Here is a 23,966-nt window from a genome sequence, read left to right as displayed (position 1 = left end):
TTTATATATACGGTACTGTTTGTCCCGTTGATAGGAAACATAAAGACACCATAAATATGTCATAAGGGAGAATAAAGGACTTATTTGAACAGATAGACAGGTGACATGCTAAGATTGATGCAGTGTCATCTATTGTTATTTTACTAACATTAACAAGGATAATACATGTGGCACCTAACAGTAAAAACATTGTGTTGTGCAAGAGGCGAGTCCTGGTGTTGACCTGGGGCCGCTCCGAGACGTATTTGGCACAGTGTCGGATGAGGCGGATGGCTTCCATGCTGGTGTCGGGGAAAGAGGCGTTACAGGCAAACTCTGACAAACACTTGACGGCGTCTTGGAAGGAGTCGATCGTAGCTGCAAAGTGCTTCTCAAATACATTCGCTGGGAGATGGGAAGGAGAGGAGGTTGAGACAGGACGACACGACGGGTGGGTGGAGGAAGGAAAAAATGAATAAAGGGAGAACAAGAGTGAGATCCAAATCCAAAGGACTTTTTTTAGACGGAAAAACTCAGTGAGGAAGCTTGAGTGTTGGACTCACTGACGATATGGCCGGTGGTCTGGAAGGCCAGCTCCACGATGCTCTCGTCCTGGTCAGACGCGGCCAGATGGAAGACGGAGAAGATATTCTTCCAACCTGAGCGGATGTTTGCCGCCTGGGAGTTGACCATCTGCGCGATGCAGCGCACCACCATGTCTCTGATGGTGGGAGACCTGCAGAGGAGACAGGGGGTGATTAATTCATGGGGGGAAAGAAAAAGACAGGATGAGTCAAGAGTAGAGCAGAAGATGGAGCTGTGAGGAGGGTAGAAAGCCAAACCAATTGCAGCGAGGAGAATTAATCTCTATTAATGTCAGTTAGCTCTGAGAGCTCTCGATAACATCCTGAGTCCCATTTTCAGGCGGAATGATTATTCCGGCATCGGCTCGTGCCGTTTTGTAACAGCAACTGTCGCCACAGTGAAGAGCGTTCCTAATTGCTGAGCGGTTATGAATGAGCTAAAGGCTTTGCCTCCACTTAGCATAATACACACAGAGCAGCACGGGTGAGCGGTGGACGCGCTGCGCTGCAGGGGTTACGTGGCCGCCATCCATTTCCTCCCCGCCGAAGCTCTCGGCTTGCTCAGTCAGAGGGTGGATTTACACTTAACGCCACAGACTTTCGGCTTGGTTTCAATGGAAAGTGAACTGCGGTGAAACAGTTGGCCTTTTTGTCTTGCTGCACAAAGGCCGTTACAAAAGCAGCATGAATCAGTCTCATCCCTGAGTGATAGCCGATTAAATTCAATTAAAACAGATTAAAACCGAACGAGAAGAAAGACACGAGTTCTACACGAAATCACTGGAAGTGTAATGCAGAGAGACTGAAATGGGTCAGCTGAAATGTTGGATGCTGCTCATCTGAGTCAGGAAGCGAGCGAGTCTAACTCGCTAAAAGGAGAAAAATGAAACAAAGAGACAGAGAAGAAAGAAAAAGCCCCACGCAAGGATCCGAGTAGCTTCACAGTGAACAGGAGGGCGGCTCTCGTTTTTCTTACCTATTCTTTTTCATGATATGCTCGAAAGGTCTCAGGAAATCCTTCTGGAACCTGAAGTTGGCGAGCTCCCCCTTCTCCAAGAACTTCATGGACAGTTGCCTGAGAGAATCCACTGCGAAAATTGCTACATCTTCATTGGGATTACAGCCGACCTGGACAGAGATGGAGCGTTCATCTTTCACTAGATTATTATCGCCGCAGTACTTCAACCTTTTTCTGTAATTCAGCACATCAAGTGTGGCTTTGAAAGGGCAAACTAGAAAAAAAAACTACATCCAGCTATGTGCCAGAAATCCTTCAGCTTGAAACAGGTATTAAATATTTAATATAAACTTCTCAACATGATGGATGTTTATTTCTGGTTTATATCAACAAAACCAAGCTGGGTTTGGCATATTTCAGACTTCCTCTGCTGTCAAAATACTAAATTGCTGCTCAGAGTGCAATTTATCAGATGTCAGAATAAAACTGGCAGAAAGATGGTGGATGAAAAAACTGCCAATAATAAACCAAACAAATCTCTGCAGCTGCAGGAAACTCAATAAAGACTTTGAAGGCATCTATATGATCACTAATACTAACAAATTAATAAACTGTACAATTCTGTTCAGTTAAAACGTATCAAAGTCACAACAAAAAGGGAACTTTTTTTTTTATTAGAGTCAGAATCCTCCTGAGAAATAAGTGACCATTAAAAAAAGTTTTCATTTTTGACCTTGTGGGCCACCATACTAGTCTTCAAATGACAGTTAAATGCAATTCAGGTGCACACTTTAAATTATAACTCCATAGATTGAACAAAATTATACTAAAAGTTCTTAGGAATTGTAACCTCTTTTAAACACTGTCACATTTTCAGGGCCTGAGGTGCGCCTGAACGAATGAAAATAGACAGAAATAGTAATTACTCTCTGTACAGAACAGTTCAGAAAGGAAGAGCCTCTCATCAGTGCTTTATCGCAATTATAACTAATTCAATGAAATGATATCCGTGTCCTGAATAAGAGCTTGTGTTTTACCTTGGGTTGTTCACCCACCTTGTTAAAGTGGTCCCCGATGACTTCCCAGATCCTGGACCACTGCAGCCTGATACGGCCCATGTTGTAGTACGAGATCTCAACTATCTTCTGCAGGCTGAACATTCGTGGGTGCGTAGGCGAGGCCAGCTCATCCATGGACACGGCGCACAGCCAGCGCACAAAATCCACTGAGGACAGGACAGAGGATGTTGGCAGTGAGCAAAAGAAAAGGTGCAAGAAGACGTGAGTCATGGCAATCAAAAATAGCTTGAATGCAGCTGCCCATGGAGCTGTAAGAATAACTCTGCGTCGCGGCAGCAGCTAGACTCACCTATTGCGTTACCGTCCAGTCTGGTGGAACCTGTGAATATCCTGAAGGGGAATAAATATACGACAATGATTATTTGAAATACGTGTTTTAATAAGGGTTTTGCAGTTGGAGCACAGAGTGCTGAGGAACGTCAACTACACACACCAGAGAGGTAATAATTAACAGTAACAGCGTTACCTGTCCACAGCTACCACAACACTCTGGGAGCTGGTCTCTCCGATCGACTCCTGAATGCTGGCGATCTGTTTCCGGTCCACCGTCCCTCCGGCTGCAGAGCAAAAACACAGACGACTCAGACACTTATTCAATAAAATAAATGGACAAACTTGTTCTGGAGTTATGGCGTGAGTAAATACTCTGATCATCTCCACCTCAACAGAAAACAAGGTAAACTTATTTTGAAACAAGACTGTGGTACATTTAAACACTTCTTCTGACCTAGACCCAGGTATTCGTCGTTGCTTTGCTCCTTCAGGCTCGCAATAAAGCCCTCTTTTCCACGCACCGTCCCTGAGATGTAGCGCGCCTTCACGCCCGTACCAATCAGCTGAGCCAGCTCCAGCTGACTGATGCACTTCAGGATCTTACAAAGGGACAACAACGGGATGTTTAAAGAAGTGCACATGTTAAAAAAATGATGGCCCTGTTGGACCAGTCTGACATCTTGTAAAAGGTAATAAAAAAATCTCTTTAATTTCAACACACACACACACACACACACACACACACACACACACACACACACACACACACACACACACACACACACACACACACACACACACACACACACACACACACACACACACACACACACACACACACACACACACACACACACACACACACACACACACACACACACACACACACACACACACACACACACAGATCTTGCTTCTATTCATCTTTAACTTTGCATTCTCAAGATCTGTTCATTCTCACTTAGCTATTCAGACATTTCATTAAGGGTGCCCCCGAGGGCAGAACAGGGTTTTTAAATAAGATCAGAGAAGCAAACCTCGTGCCAGGAGTTTCCCAGGTAGTTGCCATCGGTGTGAGCCACAGTGATGAGGGTCTTGATGGTGTCGATGTTTTTCTGCTTCATCTCGGCGATGCCAGAGCTGGCTGTCAGCAGGGTGAACCTTGCCAAAGCCTGCACATAAGCGTCCCTCTCCAGCTGCCAAAGAAAAAAATGAAATGAATCAAAATGCTGCCCTGTAAAACCATAAATCCCTCAGTTAGTACGGAATTACCTGTATGGAGAAGATGCACGCTATCCTGATGGCGCAGCGGATTCCTTCCAGACACAGCGAGGCCACTTCAGTGTCGTCGCAGTCCTGGAGACCGACGCTGAAAGCAGCCAGGAAAGGCGTCCACGCAAGCTGAGGAATTCAAACACGGGTGAGCTTTCCAGCTTCTGCTTGCGATTATGCTGCACAGATGGGCGGCTGTTACCTTAAACATGGGTCTGACGTGCTCCAGGTGCGTGGCGCTGGTGAAGGGGGCCTGCACGTGGCTGACGGCCTCCATCAGAGCCTTCGCCGTCTTGGCCATCTGCTCCATTTCCACGTTGTAGAGGAGACGTCTCTGCTTCTCGCTGGTCATACCTACAAATCAAACGATACCAGATGGTCAGACGACGTTCATTAAGAGCATTTTCGGGAATCACGCTTCCATCTACAAATCCACCTAATTTAAAGTGAAACTCACTTTGCTTGTTGGACTTCATAGTCAGCTCTTTTGTCTCTTTCATGGCAATCTTCTTCCCGGCGATCTCGTCGTATATGGCTGACAGATATTCCTCAGGTAGATCTTTGCTGTCATTGATGCCGCGGTTCATCTTGATGTATTGCTCTTTTGTCATTTTATTCTTCACCTTCGTGGGTAACAACAAGGATACGAGTCAAACGCTGCTTATTCAATCCCTGTGAGTTATGTAGGACTGACGTCTGAGGGATAACTGCCGTCAAAACACATCACTATGGGCTGTTGCCTCTTTGAGGCCGACTTCTTACCTGTGGACTGTGAAGGTCTGTTGTCAGCATGATGATCGAGTACGCGAGGACGTAGGCGGTATCAGCACTGGCAAAGAGGGTTTGCCTGGGGAATAAAAAGGAAGAGAAAGGTAAGGAAAAGGATAAGACAGAATACTTGACTCGTTGCTCAGAAAAACATTAATTTATCTTCATAAGTTGAATGTCGTGCAGGAGATGTTAACTTACCCTTGGTTGCATTCCAGATATCTTGCCGCAAATTTCTCCATGAGTCGGTCGATTTTCTGGGCCTCGCCAGGGAGACGAAAGCCTTCCAGGAACATCCTTAGTGCCGAAACAAAGTCTTTGCCCTGGAAGTCCATCTGATCCACGTAGGCGTACATCACCTCTTTGTTGAATCGGTCATTATCCCCGAGGAATTCTCCCACTTGAGTCTAGAAGAGCAAAACACAGAGGTCAGTCTGCAACATACAACACAGATTAACAGGCGTAGCCAAGGACTGGGAGGTTTACACCTTTTGGTTAAAGTGAGTTTAAACCCACAGTTTGGTTGTTACACTCTTTCAAGCGCATCGTGATCCAGTCGGTGTGGATTAGATGCAACACATTCACCTGTGTTTGTTGCTGTGCTGCACTCGGCATCCAGATGGAAGAAATGTTTTACATGCCCGCCAGCGTGCAACCAATGCAGAATGAATCCCCACATTTAAAAGGAGCATGAGGCTCCTTTTAAGAAATGAGACTCTCTAGCGCCACCCTTCGCCACGACGGCCGTCGGGGGTACTGCAGCCAACAGTGAAGCCGGCACGCATGCAGCATCATGTGACGTCACATCCACAGGACAGCGCGGGAAATTCCGGCCAGAGATGTTCAATAAACGAGACAGCTCACTACGGTTCGGTTTCCTGTATCTGTGTCACGTGACTGCCACGCCCCTTTAGGAGACCGGAAGTAGGTCCTGAGTCTATTGAGTCCTATGGGAAAAGTGAACGTGAGCACAGATTATTACCAATTCCTTCACCCCATAGTAACCTAAGTAAATATGGGACCCATTTTTCAAAAGCCACAAACCTTCTGAACATTCTGACACCAAAATGGCAATTTTCAGACCGACAGATTAGGAGAAAATGAACTTTGTTTGAGACCTGTCTCTGTCTGAGCAACACACTCTCGCGAGATTTGGCTCTCATCGTTTTCCCAACGGATAAAATGAAGTTTAAAACTAAAATAAAACTTGCTTCTTTGCTTAATAATACTGTTATTTTTATTATTTAAGTCTTTTTGGAAGAAAGTTGTACTGTATCTAGTGTTGTATGTTCCAAAACGATGTGGGGAGAGGGGCGGCCACGCCCACTTAGGAGACCGGAAGTGTATACCATTTCATACCATTGGCAGTAACGGTAATGCGGTAATATCTTCTGTATAGAGGATCTTTGTTCCGGCCCGGAATTGCAGCACATTTTGCAGCACACAGCCTGTTCAAGGCAACGGAGAGATACGCTAGAGGGCTCACTCTTTTTGGTTTGGAACGCTTCATCTGACATTATTACTAGAAAACTTAAAACGTATACGCATTTTTTTCATAAATCCTGCCTCAAGCTACTTTAAGTCATGAATTAACACAACTTTTTTTTTTTTTTTTTTTTTTTTTTTTTTTAAAAAGAGTACCACTATCTTGTTCAGTCCAAATGCCTGAGGAAGTTTTTGGTTCAGTTGTGCGTTCGCCATATGATTGAATCATCTACGTGAACTGGAAACAGGAAAATTGCAGATTTGTAGTTTTTCCCAACACAAACCTTCACACATTGTATTCAAACTAAAAACATAAGTTTACTTCTTAGAATCCATTTGGGTTTCCTGCTAATGTAAGAGTTTTCCCTGGAAGGGTTGAGTTATTGGTCTCGTTACTCACCCACATGGTGCCTGTGTAAATTCAATAGTGTCATTATTCATTCTTATATACATACGATCACATGTTTCATGGATACAAAAGATGACTCTTTAAGACCTACAGTCACTTAATATGTGTTATACTTTTATCCAGTATCAGATTTCTGCAAACTGAACAGTCAGAATAGCAAACTGTGAGATAATTCATGTGCAAACATATGTACATGTGATAGGAATGGTGTTTTTTTACCTGATTCTGATTACCACAATCAATCCAGATTACACTGATGAAGATAACCTGATTAAATTCAAATTAAAGCTCTACATTACAGCAAATGGGCCTCACCAGCACGACTTTGTATGAGTAACTTGATTTAACCGGCTCTTGAACATATTTTCTTCCCCCTCCTCAGGTTTTCATTTTTGTTAACAATGAATTCTTCTTTTTTTTTGACGATGATTTATGGGTAAAGACTAAGAGTTTGAATAATTTTCCTTTTGAATGCAAAAAGGAAGACGGAGCTTGTGACAGAGTGTTGTTCTTTCATTACAGCAGCACAGTCCTCCAAGTGCCCTTGGACAAAAACAGAAACAACAAAAACACTGATCTAATTCATTCTGCCCTGCCCCTTTCCCCAGCTTTGGCCGGTTTGCATGTTGGCACTAGAGTTTGTGCAGCCTCAAACTTGAGGATACTGGAGTGTTTTGTGGTTAAGAGCTGAGGTGTGAAGATGTGGCCAGGTGAAACTTTAAAACACCACCGTTGTAGACGTCTCAGAGGGATTTTGATCGTTTCACAGCCTGCATTTAATCACATTACGGTTGTTACCGAGTCAAGTCTCTCCTCCTGGTGCAAGAACTGAGCGAGGTCCTCCGGGGTTGTACCCAGCATGCCTTGCTCTTGAAGGTACTGGATTCCCCTCTTTGGTTTCTTGTTGAACCTTTTGTAGCCCAGACAAACAAAGCTTTGGTCAGTTACATTCACACTACAGTGTCAGCAGGATAAAAGTGTGTGAAGCTGCGCTCACAGGTCGATGCCCTGTTCGATGATCTCCTTTTGCTGTTTGAGGACTTCAAACTGCTCGGGGTTGTCAGTGCCCGACATCTGCGTGCTGTAACTGCCGATGCCGGACGAGGCCGTGGAGTCCAGAGAGTTGATGCTGCCATAGCGGTTGATGGTCTCCGGGGCCTTTGTCTCGGTGTGGTCCTGCTCCGATGGTTTCTCCTGGCCTGACGGTCAAAAAGACAAAATAAGACGACCAAAAAGAGGTGACCACGAAAACCACCATGCAGGTGAAACTCTGGCACTCTTTCAAACTCAGCCAGGAGGATTTAACAATGAGTTAAAGCTGGTCCTGTGGAGAAGAACGAACTTTGTAAAGTGTCAAAAAGTATGAACTGTATCCTTTTTGCAGATGATACACATTTTTTTTGTTCTGGGGACCAGTTAACTGACATTATAACTACTGTTGAAAATGAGATGAAACTTGTAAAGAAATGGTTTGATGTAAATAAGTTATCTTTAAATATAAGTAAAACACAGTTTTTATGATTTTTGGGAACCATAAAACAGATAAGGTAGTTACATTGAGAATAGAAGATACAGAAATAGAAAGGGTGTTTGAAACAACATTTTTAGGTGTCATCATGGACCATAAATTAAATTGGAAGATGCATATTAATCATGTCAAATCTAAATTAGCTAAATCGATCCATATTATACAAGGTAAAAGATATGTTGAACCAACGTGCTTTATATATTTTGTATTGTACTATGTTTATTCCCTACATTACATACTGTTTAGAAATATGGGGGAGTGCATATTTTACCCATACTAAACCGATCTTTATTCTTCAAAAAAGAGCGGTAAGGATTATCACAAAATCAAATTATAGAGAACCATCAAATTAATTATTTATTAAATTAAGGGCATTTAAATTCATGGATTTAGTGGAATACAAAAAAGCATTGATAATGTACAAAATGTTCAACAGATTGTTACTTAATAAAATTGTAAGCATGTTTAAAATACGGGTAAGTAGATATGAGCTTCGAGGGAAACATATGATTGAAAAACCAAAGTCTAGGACTAAAATTAAAGATCAATGTATTACTGTAAGGGGTGTAAATATATGGAATGCACTTGATGAAAAATTTAAGATGTACCAGTCGATTCATGCATTCAAACGTTTGTTTAAGTTTATTGTGTTTGAAAAATATGAGGGATCCAGTAGATGATACTATTACGGAATTATGTTCGGGATTGCGTAAACAATATGATTTTTTTGTATGATGTTTTGTATGTTGCGATCTGAATAAGTTGATCATGTGAGAAGGGTAGGCGTAAATAAGCAATAGCTTCAGCCTATTCCTTTTCGGTTAGGTCTCTTTATTATGTGAACTAATGCTTTCTGTTGGTCTAAATTCTGAATGACCTGGCCGAAAGAAATATATTTTCATTCATTTCATTCAAGAACCTGCAACACAGATCCTAAAAGAAGCCTTATCAGATTGTTGTGGCCCAAGAGGGTGAGATTAAGGGGAAACGTGCATGCATTACCACAGCCAAATGAACTCCCAAAACACACTTATTCACACTTTCACACAGCAGGTGTGAGACGGGGCCGCAAGGGAGGGAACTATGAAGGACAGGTTATCTAAAAAGCTCCAGGCAGTCAGAGGGGGCAGGAAGCCAGAACAAGGTGCTTTATTAAGCAGGATGGGAGCAGAGGAGGGATCCACTGGAGGGGGGTGACCCTGTAACCCAGGCCACGCTGCAGCATCCGATTACCCAGCGGAAACTCGTTAAAACATTCAGGACAACCTCGTAATGTTAGCCACTAGATGTACACAACTGGGTTGAAAAAAAAAAAAAAAAAAAAAAACAGGACAGGAAAATATACTTAAGAGTTGAAGCTTTTTGTTGGCAAAATGCACACAACAAGGTTATTTAGCCATTGAGTTAAAATAATGTTTCTACCATTAGTTCAACCCAGTAAGACCTGATAGAAGAGAAGAGGATGCCTGTGGCCTCAGTCCTAATGAGGTCAAGTGTCTACCGTCTACACGTGTTAAAATGTTTCAAAACCTACAAATATTGCAACACAAGTACAAAACTGCCCGAAGCTACAGACACAGGCTTCAAACAAACACGTTCTAGCAAACACGCCATACTGTTCTACTATTACCTGCTTTTGCTTCGAGGCCGTTCAGAGCCGAGGGAAAATAACACGACCAGGAAAGGTTGAAAAGAGAGGATCTGATATGTTATACGGTGATAGGAGAATGGACTATGCAGTTCAGTGTTTTGTAATTGCTAATCACATGGCACATTCATTGTATGTTGATGAAAATCCACAGCAGCCGGTGGAGCGAATTTAAAATTCTAATTTCACATGGGAGCTGCTGCTCGTGTGCTAACGAGCTGTCATGGGTTTTGGCAGAGTAATGTCCCTGTGAGTCGGCGTCGCTGCCTCTGCCGGTTAGCTCTGACAGCTTAGCCTGCGGCTGGTCCGTGAGTCGTTACTGGGGGCTTATGGGGATACATTTCCAGTCCTCTCACGAATTTGTACTTCATCCATGTTTGAGCTCCTCCTCCGGCCGGCACCGGATATCTTCCGTTGCGCATAAAACCCAGGGGGCGATCTCACAAAGAGGATATGCCCCCACACACACATGTCTCAGGTGGGTGTTTCACCGCGGTTTAGCAAAACGTAAGTCTCTCTCACACGTATTATAACATGCTGGATTAGCCTCTCTGCTCTGGACTCTGAGCGCTATCTCACCGCCTCCTCTGCCTGGAACTGAGCAGATGAATCCGCTTCCTTCTCAGGGCTGGAGCTTCTCAAAGAATAGTCAAGAGTCACTCCTTCAGCTGACTGCAGCCGTGCCGATGGGTACCAGGTCAATCACAAACTCCAGTTAACTCCGAGACAAAACCATTGTTCCAAACTGACAAGAAAAATCTGGATATTTTTCATGGGCACTGCCAACAAAGCTAAGTTACAGGCATCCAAAACAGTTCCAGCGCATCTGTATCTGCAGCCAGGCTGGAAAACATACGTTCAAGTAATTTCTTAAAGAGAAAAGAGGGGAAAGAAAGGGATTGGGAGTTGATATAGTACCGTACTTTAGTATATAAGTCATATATGCTTCTGCGCTGTAACCAAGCCTTCTTAAAATCTGCCCCAGGGATTAATAGATTTGCCCATCCAGGCATCTTTCCTCAAAACCACTTAATCCTCTCATGTAGCTATGGGTTCAACTACGGCACACACAGGGAGAATTTCCTCTAGCTGCTCTGGGGGAAACTCCCTCGTTGGGGATTTCCAGTCCACAGTCCTGTAACCTCAACAAAAGCTGGCTGAAGCTCTGTACATACTGCAGATAAACAAAGCAATACCCATAAAGATACAAAGCTAATGCAATAACACAGTCTAAGTAATAATTAAAATAGAAAGAATAAATATACCGGTAAATAAAAACACATACGCTCAGTCAGTCGGTACTCAGTCTGCACTTCTCCTTTGCTTTTAACTTTACTTGTGCGTGCTGTGACTCCCAACTCAAAAAACTCAGATATAACAACCCAGTCAACTGTTTCTGGGGTCGTTTTGCTCAGGTTTGTAGGGTTCTGTGACACCACAGACCCAGATCCAAGAATAAGTATCCGGGTTTCCCATCATTATCCAGATTAAACTTGTCATTACGCTGCTTTTGCTGAACCTTGGAAGTGGGTAGTGCAGATATGTGATAACTGTTACCAGCAGATAACAGCACAAGTACTTCTAGAGATGCTGCCAACGTTTAGAAGAAGAATAAAAGGCATTTGTCTCCTTAAAGAGAATCTCTCACTATATTGCACTGAACGTGGGCATGATGACGGCAGATAAGTTAGATATATTACATGATCCGTGTTCAGTGTGTCAGAAACTCACCGAGGCTCGTCTGGGAGTTGGGGTTGACGTATTGGTCTTTACTCCATTCAACCATACATTTCAGGATGGACACAAGGCATTCAAGGCCTTTCTTTCTCAGAGTCAACTCCTAGAAAATGGTTACAAAAAAAAGTTACTCCAAAGTGGGAGGAATAATTGCAACAGATCAAAAAGTGAAGCCCACACAGACTTGATTAAAATGAAGAATAAAAAAGAAAAACAGATGCAAAATAACCTGTTGAGGTGTTATGCCGAGCTCGTGGCCTCCACGACCCTGCGCAATTTTGGAGAGGTCGTTGACCAGCCGTTCAAATATGTTAGCAGCATTCAAGTCACAGTCGTAGTTCACGTAGATGTCCACCACACTCTGGGCATCTGAGAGACAGGACACACACAGGGGTCAGATACGCAGCTTAGGGGGGAGGCTCTTAAGATTCTGTGTTCTGAACAGTTATAACATCAATACATATATTTAGATGATAAGAATGTTAAAAAATAAAAAAAACAACCAAAAAACTAATAATTAGATTTTACTGGTTGATTATCAAAGGATCCAAACCTGCACATATTCTAGTGAGAGTTTGTATAACCATCCACTTGTGGTCGTAGGAGCTCGTGGAGGTCTCGAGGATATAAAGGAAAATCTCTTTGAAGAACACCTGCGGAGAGAGTTTATGTGACAACGTAAACGGCGGCTGTAACAAAAAAATTTAATAACAATACAGCTGTGTTACAAACTCGGAAGAATACACTACAGCTGACATACAAACACGAAGATGTGTAACTCTGCTGAGGTGGAAGAATGTTACAGCTCCAGTACTGAAGATATCAAATCCCTGTATCAATCATTCTCTGTTTTTTTTTGTTTTTGTTATTCTATTGTAAGAAAGATAAAACTAATTCTACTAATATCACAACCGTCTTTATTCTGCATACCAAAGGACAGGGAGAAGTTATTCGCCATGTTCGGCTGACGGGAATGCTGGGAAAATAAGGAAGCATCCGAACACGTCCAGTGTGTCTCAAGTCATGAGTCGTAATTGTAAAAAGATTCCAGTTTGCAGCAGAAAACGCTGCCATTTCCAGTTCTGTGTTGGAAACGTGATTTCCTCTATGACGGTCTTGTTCCACCCAGAACCGTCTCACGGTCATAACTCAGCAGAGCAGAACACCGAGGCGCAGCAGAAGACTTCTCATCTCTGAGTGTATTTTCCTACTCTCATAAATTTTAGTAATAAATTCAACAATAGTGCCCGCCTCCACCACAAGCAATTTTCGCCCGACTTGTCCTGAAGACGTGTGCTCCGGAGGCGTGTACTTCCAACATTTCGGCTTACAGCAACATCCAGGGTTTATTCCAACTTTGCAATTTTGCTGAAATGCATAAACATCGAATGTAACAAGATAAATCCAACGAGCAAAAGTAGCTCTGATCTCAAACTCTGCCACCCTCCTCTGAGCCTCATTCCTCTGCTTCCTGTCCAAATAGGAAGGCAGCAGGGATTCGGCTTCTCTTTCACGGTTTTTAATGCTGAATGTAAATGTTACATCCGTTTTCATGACCACTGGAGAAGCCGACCTGGGCATAGACTTCCAAACAAAGCAGTGACGTAGAGAATAATGTCTACTTCACACGACGCCACACTGAGGGCTTTCATCAACCTTTTCCTGCTCGGCCCAGACATGCTACCTTCCCAAGATGCCTTGCAAAGTCCAGGACAAGGCTTCCTGGCTTCCTTTAAAAACTGAGTGTGATCTGTGCAACGAGAGCCATTTGTCATCGGACCACAATGACTTCTGCAGACTGATACAATTATTTCAGTTATGATTTTTGTTTCTTATCCCGTCTCTCTCATTAGGTAAAAGCAAAACAACAAACGCAGAAACCACTTTTTTTTTTTTTCTGATTCGGCTTTGAAGCAAAAAAAAAAAACTGAATGATTTTATTAGTATTATATTCAACAATTATTTAATTCTGTTTTAGTGCAACAAAACATTTCAGACTTTCAACTAACAAAAATATTTGTGCTCTTTAAAGTAAAAAGACACCTTGTAGAAATGTTATTCATTCATTGCATCTGTCACTTTCTCCTGGTAGATCAGCCACCTGAGATGGTGCAAATCTGTTTTTTTTCCTCATCCCGTCGTCAGTAAGGTCTGGTTTGATGTACAACTATAGATGCTATTGTTAGTATAATAGTTGATACACTAGTTCTTCAGGTTTTTCCAGCCCTTTCAAATAGAAGAATGAAAATACAAAGCCTCTGACGTTCAGATTTTCTTCTTCAACTCCATTGTGTTCAACTCATTGTCTGCTTCGGTTCCAAAACTCTCTGAATGAACAAAAGCAAACATGTTACCTCGATCTGCATCTTGAGGTGTGTCTTGAAGTGAGAGAGCAGCGTGAGGAAGATGGAGAGCGAGAGCTCGAACACTTCAGGCACGGAGGAGACGCCGTTCTTGGACAGGGCTACGCAGAGGTACTGCTTGATGGCGTTGATGAACATCTCGTTGGTCTTGAAGATGGGCCCCGCGTTCTGGAGGATGGACAGCAGGAGCTGCAGGGACAAGACCTTTGATCGCAGCTCGTGGGACCTGAGGGAGGATAAAAAGCTATGAGCAGAGCTCTGTCTGGGATATTCTTATAAATAATGCAAAATCTGAGGAAAAGATTCAGCTTTTACTGTGATTTTAAAATACACTGATGTTTAACGACAAACAGACGCCTGAGATTGACACTTATTAATGTTGTCAAGGATTCAGTGAATGTTAATCAGGCGGGAAGAACATGAAATTAGAGCACAGTAAGAGAGAGACTATCTCGATGCACGCGAGCACGTCTGTAGCTTCGCCTCTGTGCACTGCAACGTTTCTGGGGAAGAGGCTGAGTGCGGCTTAAAACCAATTAAACTTTTTTTTTTTCCTCTTCCCATCCATTTGGTCAGGAATCTTGGAGCTCGTCACATGTTCTGACGGACTGAACTTCAGTCTCACAATGCCCTTCTTAACAAAAAGGAGAAGAAGTCTCACTTAAATCCCCAGTTATTGCAAGTGAAATTATCCATCCTTCAAGCAGAGTTACCCCACAAAGAAGGTCCGACGTGCGGCGTTAGACCGTATTAAGCTTTATCTCAGCATCAGAGTTAAAAATCTCCAGCAGCCTTCAAAGCAGTGCTCGGGCGACTGAATCAAAGTGTTTCTGTGTGCACAGCCTCGGCTCGTCTGAAATGTTTTTCTGCTGCAGCACGGCAGAAAAACGGAATTTCAAAAGGATCATAAGTTCAGCTACTTTATATGCCGAGTGTGGCGGCTCCACTGCCATGCATTCCCAAAGTCTGATTTAAGTGGCACACCAGTAACATGGCTTTACTTTCAGTAAAAATGGTTTAAAAAAATAAATATATATAAATAAATTATATATATATATATATATATATATATATATATATATATATATATATATATATATATATATATATATATATATATCTCCACTAAAACCATTACAATTCAAAGTAAAGTCGTTGTAGAAACAGAGATAAATACAACTGACTATTTTTAAACTGTACAGTGTTTTTCATGTGAACAAAAAGGGCCGTTTGGACAGGTATATCTGTCCAGTCGCTCCCAGCTTGTTATTACTCCCTACATTCATGGTCACTGCTTCCAACACTTGTCCCTTTTGTCATAAATATACAAGTACGGATCCAGTTCTTTGGAAGTGGAAGCCACAAACAACTTCTCCTTTTGCATCTATTGACAAAGGTTAGCTTGGAGGGTGCTACTGACTGGAAGGAAATACTTGTACAAAAACAGGCCTTTTTATACCCTTTTTTTATACATGTACAAAGTTAAAATGATCTCTGTTGATCTGATTTTAGTCCTCTCTGTTTCGTCCGTTAATAGAATACATTGGATCAGCCTCTCAAAGACGGCTGGCGAAGGACACATTATATAACATCTGCTGCAAGATCAAAATTATAAATATATGCACGTATTATGACTTGGAAGGAACATTAATATACTGTATATGCAGACCAAAAAAAGAAGAGTTAAAATGACAGCTAGTCTGTAAAGACCCCATCAGCACTAAAGTGGAATGACATTTTTGAGTCTTAGAGGCTGATACAGCTCTATTCGCCCTTATGTTAACATTAGTTACTATTTCACTGCAAATTCGTACCCCGATCCCACTTGAAACTGATTCATTTTGGTCCCCAAACAAATCTTTACTCCTCACTAGCTACTAATAGACCTCTGGTGGATTAAACGCTACAATGTTCTTTTGGAGAAAAACGAATAACTGTCAATAATTTGTGAAACAGGCATTTTATTGTCTTTTTTTTTTTACTGTAATAAAACACAGGAAGAAAACGGTATATTGTGGTCGACTAAATCACTACTTGAGAGGTGTCATATATACGCTGTCTAAAGATTGTGGTGTGTAAGGATTTACAGCAGACATCTTGAGTATCCGAAGACTATGTAGTAAAATCAGGGGTGTCTGGTTTATATGTAATATATTACACAACTTTCTGCTGTGTGTCAATAGATATCTGCAAAAAAAAAAAGAAAGAAAAAGAGGAAATATATATATATATTAGGGCTGGGCGATATATCGAGATTTTAATATATATTGATATATTTTCAAACACGATATGGTACGAGACAATATCGTTTATATCGATTTAAAAAAAAAGATTTTTTTTTTTTTTACATTTTTTTTTTTTTTTACATTTTGATATAGCTTATTTTGTGACAAATTGACTTGAATGTTTTATTTGAGATTTGCACAAATGTTTTGTTATTTGCACAACTGTCAACCTCAGTGGAAAAGTCTGCCTGTTACTGTCTACATTGTATTAATTGCACAGTGTATTTTAATTTAATTGTTATGCAGGAAAGGGATATTTGTTTTATTTTATTCAAGAAGCATTTTTATTCTATATATGCAGGCAGTTTATTTTTATTTCATTTGTTTTATACATTTTGATATTGTGCAGACCTCTGTTAATAAAGGTACCTGTGTGACATTTGGCACGAGGCTTTGTATTAAAACTGACTGTTTTTTTAAGGGTTTGCCTCAGAAAAAAATGGAGCTAACAGAGATGCTATGCTATAATGCTTTGGGGGAAACCCCAATTAAGGCACAGAAAAAATATCGAGATATATATAGAGTATCGCCATTTAGCTAGAAAATATCGAGATATGACTTTTGGTCCATATCGCCCAGCCCTAATATATATATATATATATATATATATATATATATATATATATATATATATATATATATATATATATTTGTATGAGATGACTCTCTTTTCTGCAAGTGGGGCTCTCAGCACAGGTCGCCAGTCAGCCCTCGAGACCACATGTGTCAATCCTGACCGTCCACAAGCGTCCAGGGATATTTGTGATAGTCACGTTGACAATATTGTGACCGTTCAGGGGGTGGGGGGCGTGTTGTGAGAGTGTGACAGAGAGTGAATAATCAGGCCGAACAGCCTTGTTAGAAGGGTAAAAGGTTTCTGTCTGGCGCCGACTGAACACATCAGGGCTGAGGGTAATTGATGTGGCCTTCGTCAGACGCACGCCACCAAAACACACGACGCACTGCGCTCTTGAAATTCCTAAGTCCTTTCAAAATCTCTTCAATAAAGTACATAGATTATGTTTCTCTGGGATGAACGGACATTTGTTACGATGGAGGTGAAGTTTCACAAAAGGTGCAGCTGTCAGGACAAGCCAGTCAACCGTGTTTCCCCAGGTCCGAAGCGTGGTCTTATTAAATAAGATTAAATCAGTCGCTCTGTATTTCTGGAGCGCGTGTCTGAAAGGTTTCTGTGCTTTGTGAAAACAGGAAATGATTCAGAAAGCGCTGGGTGATGCATCATTGGTTCCTTCATCACCAATTATCAAAATAAACTGTTATCGCTGGATTAATCCTCACTTGAAACCACGAGTCATCACTATTTTCACACCCCTAGACAACTGAAAAACAACAGCCGAGCAAAAGCAGGACTTTTTCTACGGCGGCTTCACTACAAGTGGAATATTAAACTGATCAAAGAAACCCTGACATTCAACAATCCAATAGTCTCACCTTCAGCCATGTGGGAATTAAAGCCAAAATAAAGCTTTAAAATTAAGAAAATAATTATCCACTAAGCTTGCTTCAGAGGGCAGAATGTAAATAGTATTTACATGTGTTCAAAAAGAGTAAAAGCTTCCTCTACTGGGAATGAGAAATTAAAATTAGACTCGAGTTAGAACGAACTGATTGAGAGAAAACTAAAACACTCTGATCATTTTTTTTTTAGTAGAAATAACATTTGACAGTTTCTAAAAGAACCGATGTGCTTTTTTCCGTTTGAAGATGATTAATGTTTGGAAGGGAGGGGAACAGACAAATCAAGAGAAGTAAACAAAGATACATCAATGGAGTTCACATATTTTGGGTTCAAGACACATGAAGTTTGTCTAGAAAATGTTCCGATGCAACCAATTATAACAGAACAACCAAAAGAGATTATATTGTAAACAAAAGATAACGATATACGTAACAATATCATTACCATGTTGACTGGATGGATTAAAAAAATAAAAAGGTCTTACTTTGGATCCGGTGGTCCATCTGACAGCGGCTTCATTGACAGCTTACAGAGTGAGCGAAAGACAAGAAAAGCATCTTTTTGGAGGATGTGGGAGAATTTAGCCCCTGGCGGCTGGCCCGATGTCGCCCCTGATTCCTGGGGGGACAGACATGCAGAAACATCTGTATGAGTGTAATCCTCAAACATCAGCACATAGGGTTTACTCAAATGTGATGGCAGAGAACTGCTAATCAGTCACAAATACTGAGGTCATATTGAACTGAATTCAACTGAAATAGGTTTCAGTGGTTCAGTAAGAAGTGGATGTTTCATAAGATTTCATTGATGGTGTCACGTTGACCACAATGTGGTGAACAAAAGTAATCCAACTGCTTCCTCATCCCTGTGCAAATTCTCTGACCTGAGTGTCAGTGGACGAGACGGAGAGTCTGTCGTCGGGCAGGGAGGGGGTGAAGCTGGCGGAGATGGGTGTGCCGGGGATGCCGTTGGCGTGGACGTGTTCGCTGTCACTCCCCAGCGTCCCCTCGTCCTCCAGGGAGCTCTGGGTGCCCTCCGTCACCGCTTCAGCGGGCTCCGACTCCACCGGCTCGCTCTCGCTGCTGGACTTCTTGGTGTCGGAACAGAGGTTTGCTGGGTCCAGACAATTACCTGTGGTGACGACGGGGAGGGATGGAGTTAAAAAAAGGTCTGTGGATACTAAGGGCCAATCCCAATACACCCCCTGATTTCTACCACTAGCCCTCACCCACTACCACTAGCCCTAAAAATGAAGCCACAGTGGTAGGGCCCTTGTAATCTTCCCTAGGGATTGGGACACCACTTGCTACGTAAGCGACTGCGTAGTTACGTTTGTACATATGTCACACCATATCAGGAAGCCGAGAGCTAAAAGCAAGCTAGAAGCTGTTTTAATTTCCGCTGTAGCGCTGTTAATATGCCACTTTATTAAGTTTTAACATTTTTTCCAGGCGTAAAAGTAACCGTTAAGATCCCCAACCTGGACTCAGTTTATCCAAATAACGCCTGTTAAGAAATTTGCTACGATGTTTTCGGGATGAGAAAAGCCGCCGGGTCGGGAGCTGATTTATGGTTCTGCGTTAAATCGACGCAGAGCCTACGGCGTAGGTTACGCGGCGACGCGCACCGTACGGTGCGCGTCGCCGCGTAACCTACGCCGTAGGCTCTGCGTCGATTTAACGCAGAACCATAAATCAGCCTTTATTCTGGCGAGATCTTCGCAACAACGGGCAAGCGAGTGATTATGTACATTCACTGAGTGAATATTATGAAACTAAAATATATATTTCTCGCAATAAATGTAATCAAAACGCATTTTTATGCTGAAACTAACTATTGATTTTATTCACTCAAAATTTGAAATGTCCGCCATGTTTTTTTGTCTGCAAATGATGACGTAAAGCATTCTGTGAAATTTTTCTGGCCCTCGGTCACGAAGTCAGCATCTGAAATCCCTCGCTGTGAAGGAGTAGATTCATACACACTAGCCCTCGTTGTCCCCACTACCCCTAGATGCAAAGAGGAATTGGGACACCACTACCCTCACGGGAACGCGCAAAATTTAGTAGGGGTAGGGCTGAAAAGTAGGGGTAGGGGGAGTATTGGGACTGGCCCTTAAACACCTTGAAAAAGAACCATCTTCTATCATGTGATTTGATCTTAATCAGCACTTTAGTGCCTTAGTACGAAGGCAGATGATGGCTGTGTTGCATATTTAACAACTAACTTCCAGTTCATGAGAGGATACCAGGATGCATTTCTGCTCAGTCTTTTAAAGCTTATTTGTCAAACCGCTGCCTAGGGCTAACGAAGAGATTGGGGGGAAAAAAGAAGGCAGAGTACCATTTCACCGAAGTGGAAAGGTTGTAAAGCTTTTTTGCTACCGGAAAAAAAGAATGGCTTTTGTAAACTTTTGCCCATAAAGCCTGAAATGACCTAAACATCAAACTGTCCGTAGAGCCCATTTATTAAATGGAGGCTCCAAATTGAAAGCAGCGTTTTTCCTCAGAGGCGCAAACATATCCAATAAAAGGATTACACAAACGATGGGAGATGTCGTTATAAGCGTAGCTAATGCTTTTTCTGAAGTGCTGAGCTGAATCAGCAACATGACTAAATCCGGGGGACGAAGCAACTTAAAGGCGCATCTCACCTCCTGCAACAGTATTGACCACCTCCTGCAGGATGCTCTGGACTATTTCCTGGGCTTTCTCTTCGTAATTTGGGGTCTCTTCCTCCTCCTCCTCGCCTGCTCTTTCATGCTGCTGGGCTGCTGCATCTTAAAACACATTCAGATTTAGTGCAAACTAGAAAGTGCAAAGCGCTTGGAGCATTTACTGTGGCATCATCATCCATTTCTTATAGCAAATGCCGGTTCATTTTGTGCGCCTTTGTTTCTTAACTGAAGAAAATATGTTTGGCGTAGTCACTGCAAAGCACAATGCTTATATGAGCAGAGATACCGGCCAAGAATTAATTAAAATATAAAAAAAAAAAAAAAAAAATTGAAACAAGGAAGAACACAAGTGGTCATTGTAAACTGCAAACCAGTGGGTCAAATCAGGTAGGAAATACTTTCTTTGCTTGATTATTTAATGGTTTATGAGAACAGCTCTTAACTTTATCTGCATCCATGGCAAAAATAAAGGACAAGGTCTTACTCCGCGCTGCTGCGGTGGCTTGGTCTGCCTCCGTCTGCTCGTTTTCAGCCACACAGAACTCAGAACCGTTCTCTGGATCTGGGTTCTCGTAGGCAGAACCTTGCTCTCCCTGCTCTCCCTGCTCCCCGGACACGGAGCCTCTGCTGGACTCGGGCACCGGCGTGGAAGGTGTGGATGGAGTGGATGGAATGGTGATGCTGGGAGTGGGAGGGCTGACGGGCCCGTTGGCCTCCTGGGCCGCAGCTTTAGCTGGAGGGGGAACGTGACTCTGGAGCTGCGGGGACTCGGGCTCGGCGTTGGGGGTGACGGGGGAGTGCTGCCGGTGACGCTCTCTTTCCAGTTGTTTCGCTTCCTGCAACTGAGGTGATAGGGGTGGGACATACACACATAACCCAAAAGCAAACAGACAAAACATACACAGACGAAACAGCAGAGAGCATTCACAGACAGTGGCCACATGACACACACACACACACACACACACACAGAGAGAAACACTGATTAAGAATCTGTAAACAAACTCTGCAGAATGTCCATGTTTGATGACGTTTGTCTATCTTCCTCGTGGATACTGAGCCCCAGCTGATCCACAACCCTTTCAGATGTTAACACAGAAACAAAACACTGCTACGGTACAATATGCACCTTCTCTTTTCTTTTTTTAACATCTACTGTGTCAGCAAACATCAGCTGCGTGGTCGTATGGAAATGTACATGAATATGCACTCAAAAGTAGGACATGCTTCTGAAACAGCAATGGGGCAAACTTTGTGAGACCAATTCATGCTGGTTGGTGTGTGCTGGGTCTATTTTAGTCTACTGGTGGCAGAAAGCTTTTCTGGTGGAAAATGGCTCATACAGCCATGTCCCGACTGATGCGTCATGGTCGACATGTGCTGGGACTGCTTCCCATCGGGGTGAGCGATGAAACGTGTTGCCGTGCGATGGGTTGGTGCATTTATTAGCCGAAAATAGGTTGCATGGTTGTGACCTACAGGAAATTATTATATATTGTGATTTTTCAGATGTCACACTGCCTGTTGTATATGTTAATTTATTACGGCTTCTGAGAGGAACTGTTATTTAAACGTTAAGCTCCGAGTAAAAAACAATTAGCTGCACAGTTTGATATGTCACCATTTCACAGCAAACACCAAGATATGTGCAAAAATTAAGAAAACAATTACAAGCAATGGAAATTTACTCAGCCAGGCTAAATTAGCAACAGCCCACAGCGCATTTGCAATCTGAGTGCATTTGTAGATTTGAGAAGAATAAAAGGTTAAAAATAAACAAATAACATCTAGACTAAAATGACTCAGAGAGCTGAAAGGGACACGACTTACAGATGAAAATATGAAGAGTATGACACGTTTAGAGAACAATGATGCTACATGAAGATCGTTCTATCATAAAAAAAGAAATAAAGAAAAAGTGCTTTCTAGCAATATGCAATATTGTTTGAATAAAAGTCGAGAAAAGCAAAACAAAAACTGCCTTTCACACAAACTTTCACTTTTTATAAAACTAATTATCTCTCACTTTGCGAATAACCCGTCCATCAGAAGTCGTTCAATCCAATCAAATAAGACTGCTGCCACCTACACATCTAAATGTAACCAAATAAATTCAATGATGCAGCCGTCTAAACAAAACGGCTGGTACCGAAGAGCAGCGGCCAGACAAACTGAAAGGGACAGGCGAGGCAGCGCAAACAAACTAAGCTCCTTATTTAAATGCCACCTCGGTCGGATGGTGACGGCTGCGTGCGAGAATGTGCACATGACATTCACTGTGTGGAAGTGTTTGATCTTATGCTGGCTTATCAATAAAATCTATGGTTTTGTCAATCAGGACATAATAGAAATTCATCTGATTCTCGACGTCTTAAAATTAGATCAATTCCACCTTGGTAGAACAACATTACCTGATACAGCGTGTTTTTATTTATCTACCGTGACCATCCAGTGCCCAAAAGATATTGCCAAAAAAAAAACGAAACTATAGGTACATCTTAGACCTTGAAGGACTCAGCGTGTTAAATGTTACAGTTCATGATAGCACAATTAGAAAAACACGGCAAAAGTACATCTTATTCAGGGGAAGGATGCCACAAGACAGCCTCTTTTCCAGAAGGAACATAGGAGCAAAGCTCAAGTTTGCAAAGTGACATCTCAACAACCCATAAGAGTTCTGTATAGTCTTGTGGTCTTGCATTTGTGCATATAAGCACAAATATCTCATAACAACTATTAAGCATGGTAGCAGAAAGGTGATAATTAGGGGTTTTGATTGGATGTGCAGGACCGTGGGATCCATTAGTCGTATGTGAAAGCACTCTTGCGTCAGGTGTGACGCAATCTGTCCAACACCTAAAGGTTGGCTAGAAGTGGGTCATGTAGCAGAACAATGGTTCCTGACAGCATTTCTGCAACAAAGCAGCAGAAAATAAAATGAATAGGTGTTGCAATTATGCAGTTAAAGTACAGATCTCAAACTAATTGTAATACTGTAAAGGGACCTCAAGCTGTGCTTAAACAATCACAACCCTCCCAAAAAACTGATGCAAAAAATAATATTCAAGTTATTGCTTTTTCACAGACCGTTTTTCTGCATTTTGATTTAGTTTTTGTCTATTTTATAAATAATGACACAATGCAATATGTTATAAGTTGTTTGTCAACTGAGGTTTTATTTCCCCAATTTTGAAACCTGATAAGAACCAGATGAGTTTTTTAAAATCATGTCCTGACACAAACTTTGAAAGAGGATATCTGTTTTTTGCATGACTGTCCGTCTATGCAGTAATGCAGGAAGTGGATTTCTATTTGCAGCACTACAGTGGCAGGGATAACACCACAATAAACCTTAAAGTCTGCCTGGCTTTTCCACGTCTACTTCTGAATGCTGCCTGTAATTGTAGCGCAGCCCATCATTGTCCTGCAGGAGCTACTTTA

General features: G+C 42.1%; 1 protein-coding gene across 2 annotated transcripts in view; it reads right to left on the bottom strand.

The window, feature by feature from the left end:
- arfgef1 (ADP-ribosylation factor guanine nucleotide-exchange factor 1 (brefeldin A-inhibited)) overlaps positions 1 to 23,966 on the bottom strand; it is a 58,998-nt gene that overhangs the window by 6,531 nt on the left and 28,501 nt on the right. For both annotated transcript variants that reach the window (XM_061713992.1, XM_061713993.1), the window contains 23 exons: positions 21,010 to 21,367; positions 20,502 to 20,627; positions 18,732 to 18,979; positions 18,333 to 18,466; positions 14,075 to 14,309; positions 12,274 to 12,373; positions 11,950 to 12,089; positions 11,715 to 11,823; positions 7,805 to 8,006; positions 7,606 to 7,717; positions 5,115 to 5,320; positions 4,908 to 4,992; positions 4,603 to 4,768; positions 4,348 to 4,499; positions 4,146 to 4,274; positions 3,911 to 4,069; positions 3,328 to 3,472; positions 3,067 to 3,157; positions 2,890 to 2,930; positions 2,577 to 2,746; positions 1,540 to 1,691; positions 543 to 715; positions 224 to 384 (listed from right to left, as the gene is read on the bottom strand). In XM_061713992.1, coding sequence (XP_061569976.1) covers positions 224 to 384; positions 543 to 715; positions 1,540 to 1,691; positions 2,577 to 2,746; positions 2,890 to 2,930; positions 3,067 to 3,157; positions 3,328 to 3,472; positions 3,911 to 4,069; positions 4,146 to 4,274; positions 4,348 to 4,499; positions 4,603 to 4,768; positions 4,908 to 4,992; positions 5,115 to 5,320; positions 7,606 to 7,717; positions 7,805 to 8,006; positions 11,715 to 11,823; positions 11,950 to 12,089; positions 12,274 to 12,373; positions 14,075 to 14,309; positions 18,333 to 18,466; positions 18,732 to 18,979; positions 20,502 to 20,627; positions 21,010 to 21,367 — 3,594 coding nt within the window. The remainder of the gene's footprint in view (positions 1 to 223; positions 385 to 542; positions 716 to 1,539; positions 1,692 to 2,576; positions 2,747 to 2,889; positions 2,931 to 3,066; positions 3,158 to 3,327; positions 3,473 to 3,910; positions 4,070 to 4,145; positions 4,275 to 4,347; positions 4,500 to 4,602; positions 4,769 to 4,907; positions 4,993 to 5,114; positions 5,321 to 7,605; positions 7,718 to 7,804; positions 8,007 to 11,714; positions 11,824 to 11,949; positions 12,090 to 12,273; positions 12,374 to 14,074; positions 14,310 to 18,332; positions 18,467 to 18,731; positions 18,980 to 20,501; positions 20,628 to 21,009; positions 21,368 to 23,966) is intronic.

The sequence above is a fragment of the Cololabis saira genome, chromosome 22 (assembly GCF_033807715.1).
Source record: "Cololabis saira isolate AMF1-May2022 chromosome 22, fColSai1.1, whole genome shotgun sequence".
In the NCBI taxonomy this organism is placed as follows: domain Eukaryota; kingdom Metazoa; phylum Chordata; class Actinopteri; order Beloniformes; family Belonidae; genus Cololabis; species Cololabis saira.
This window is presented reverse-complemented; position numbering and strand designations above follow the sequence as displayed.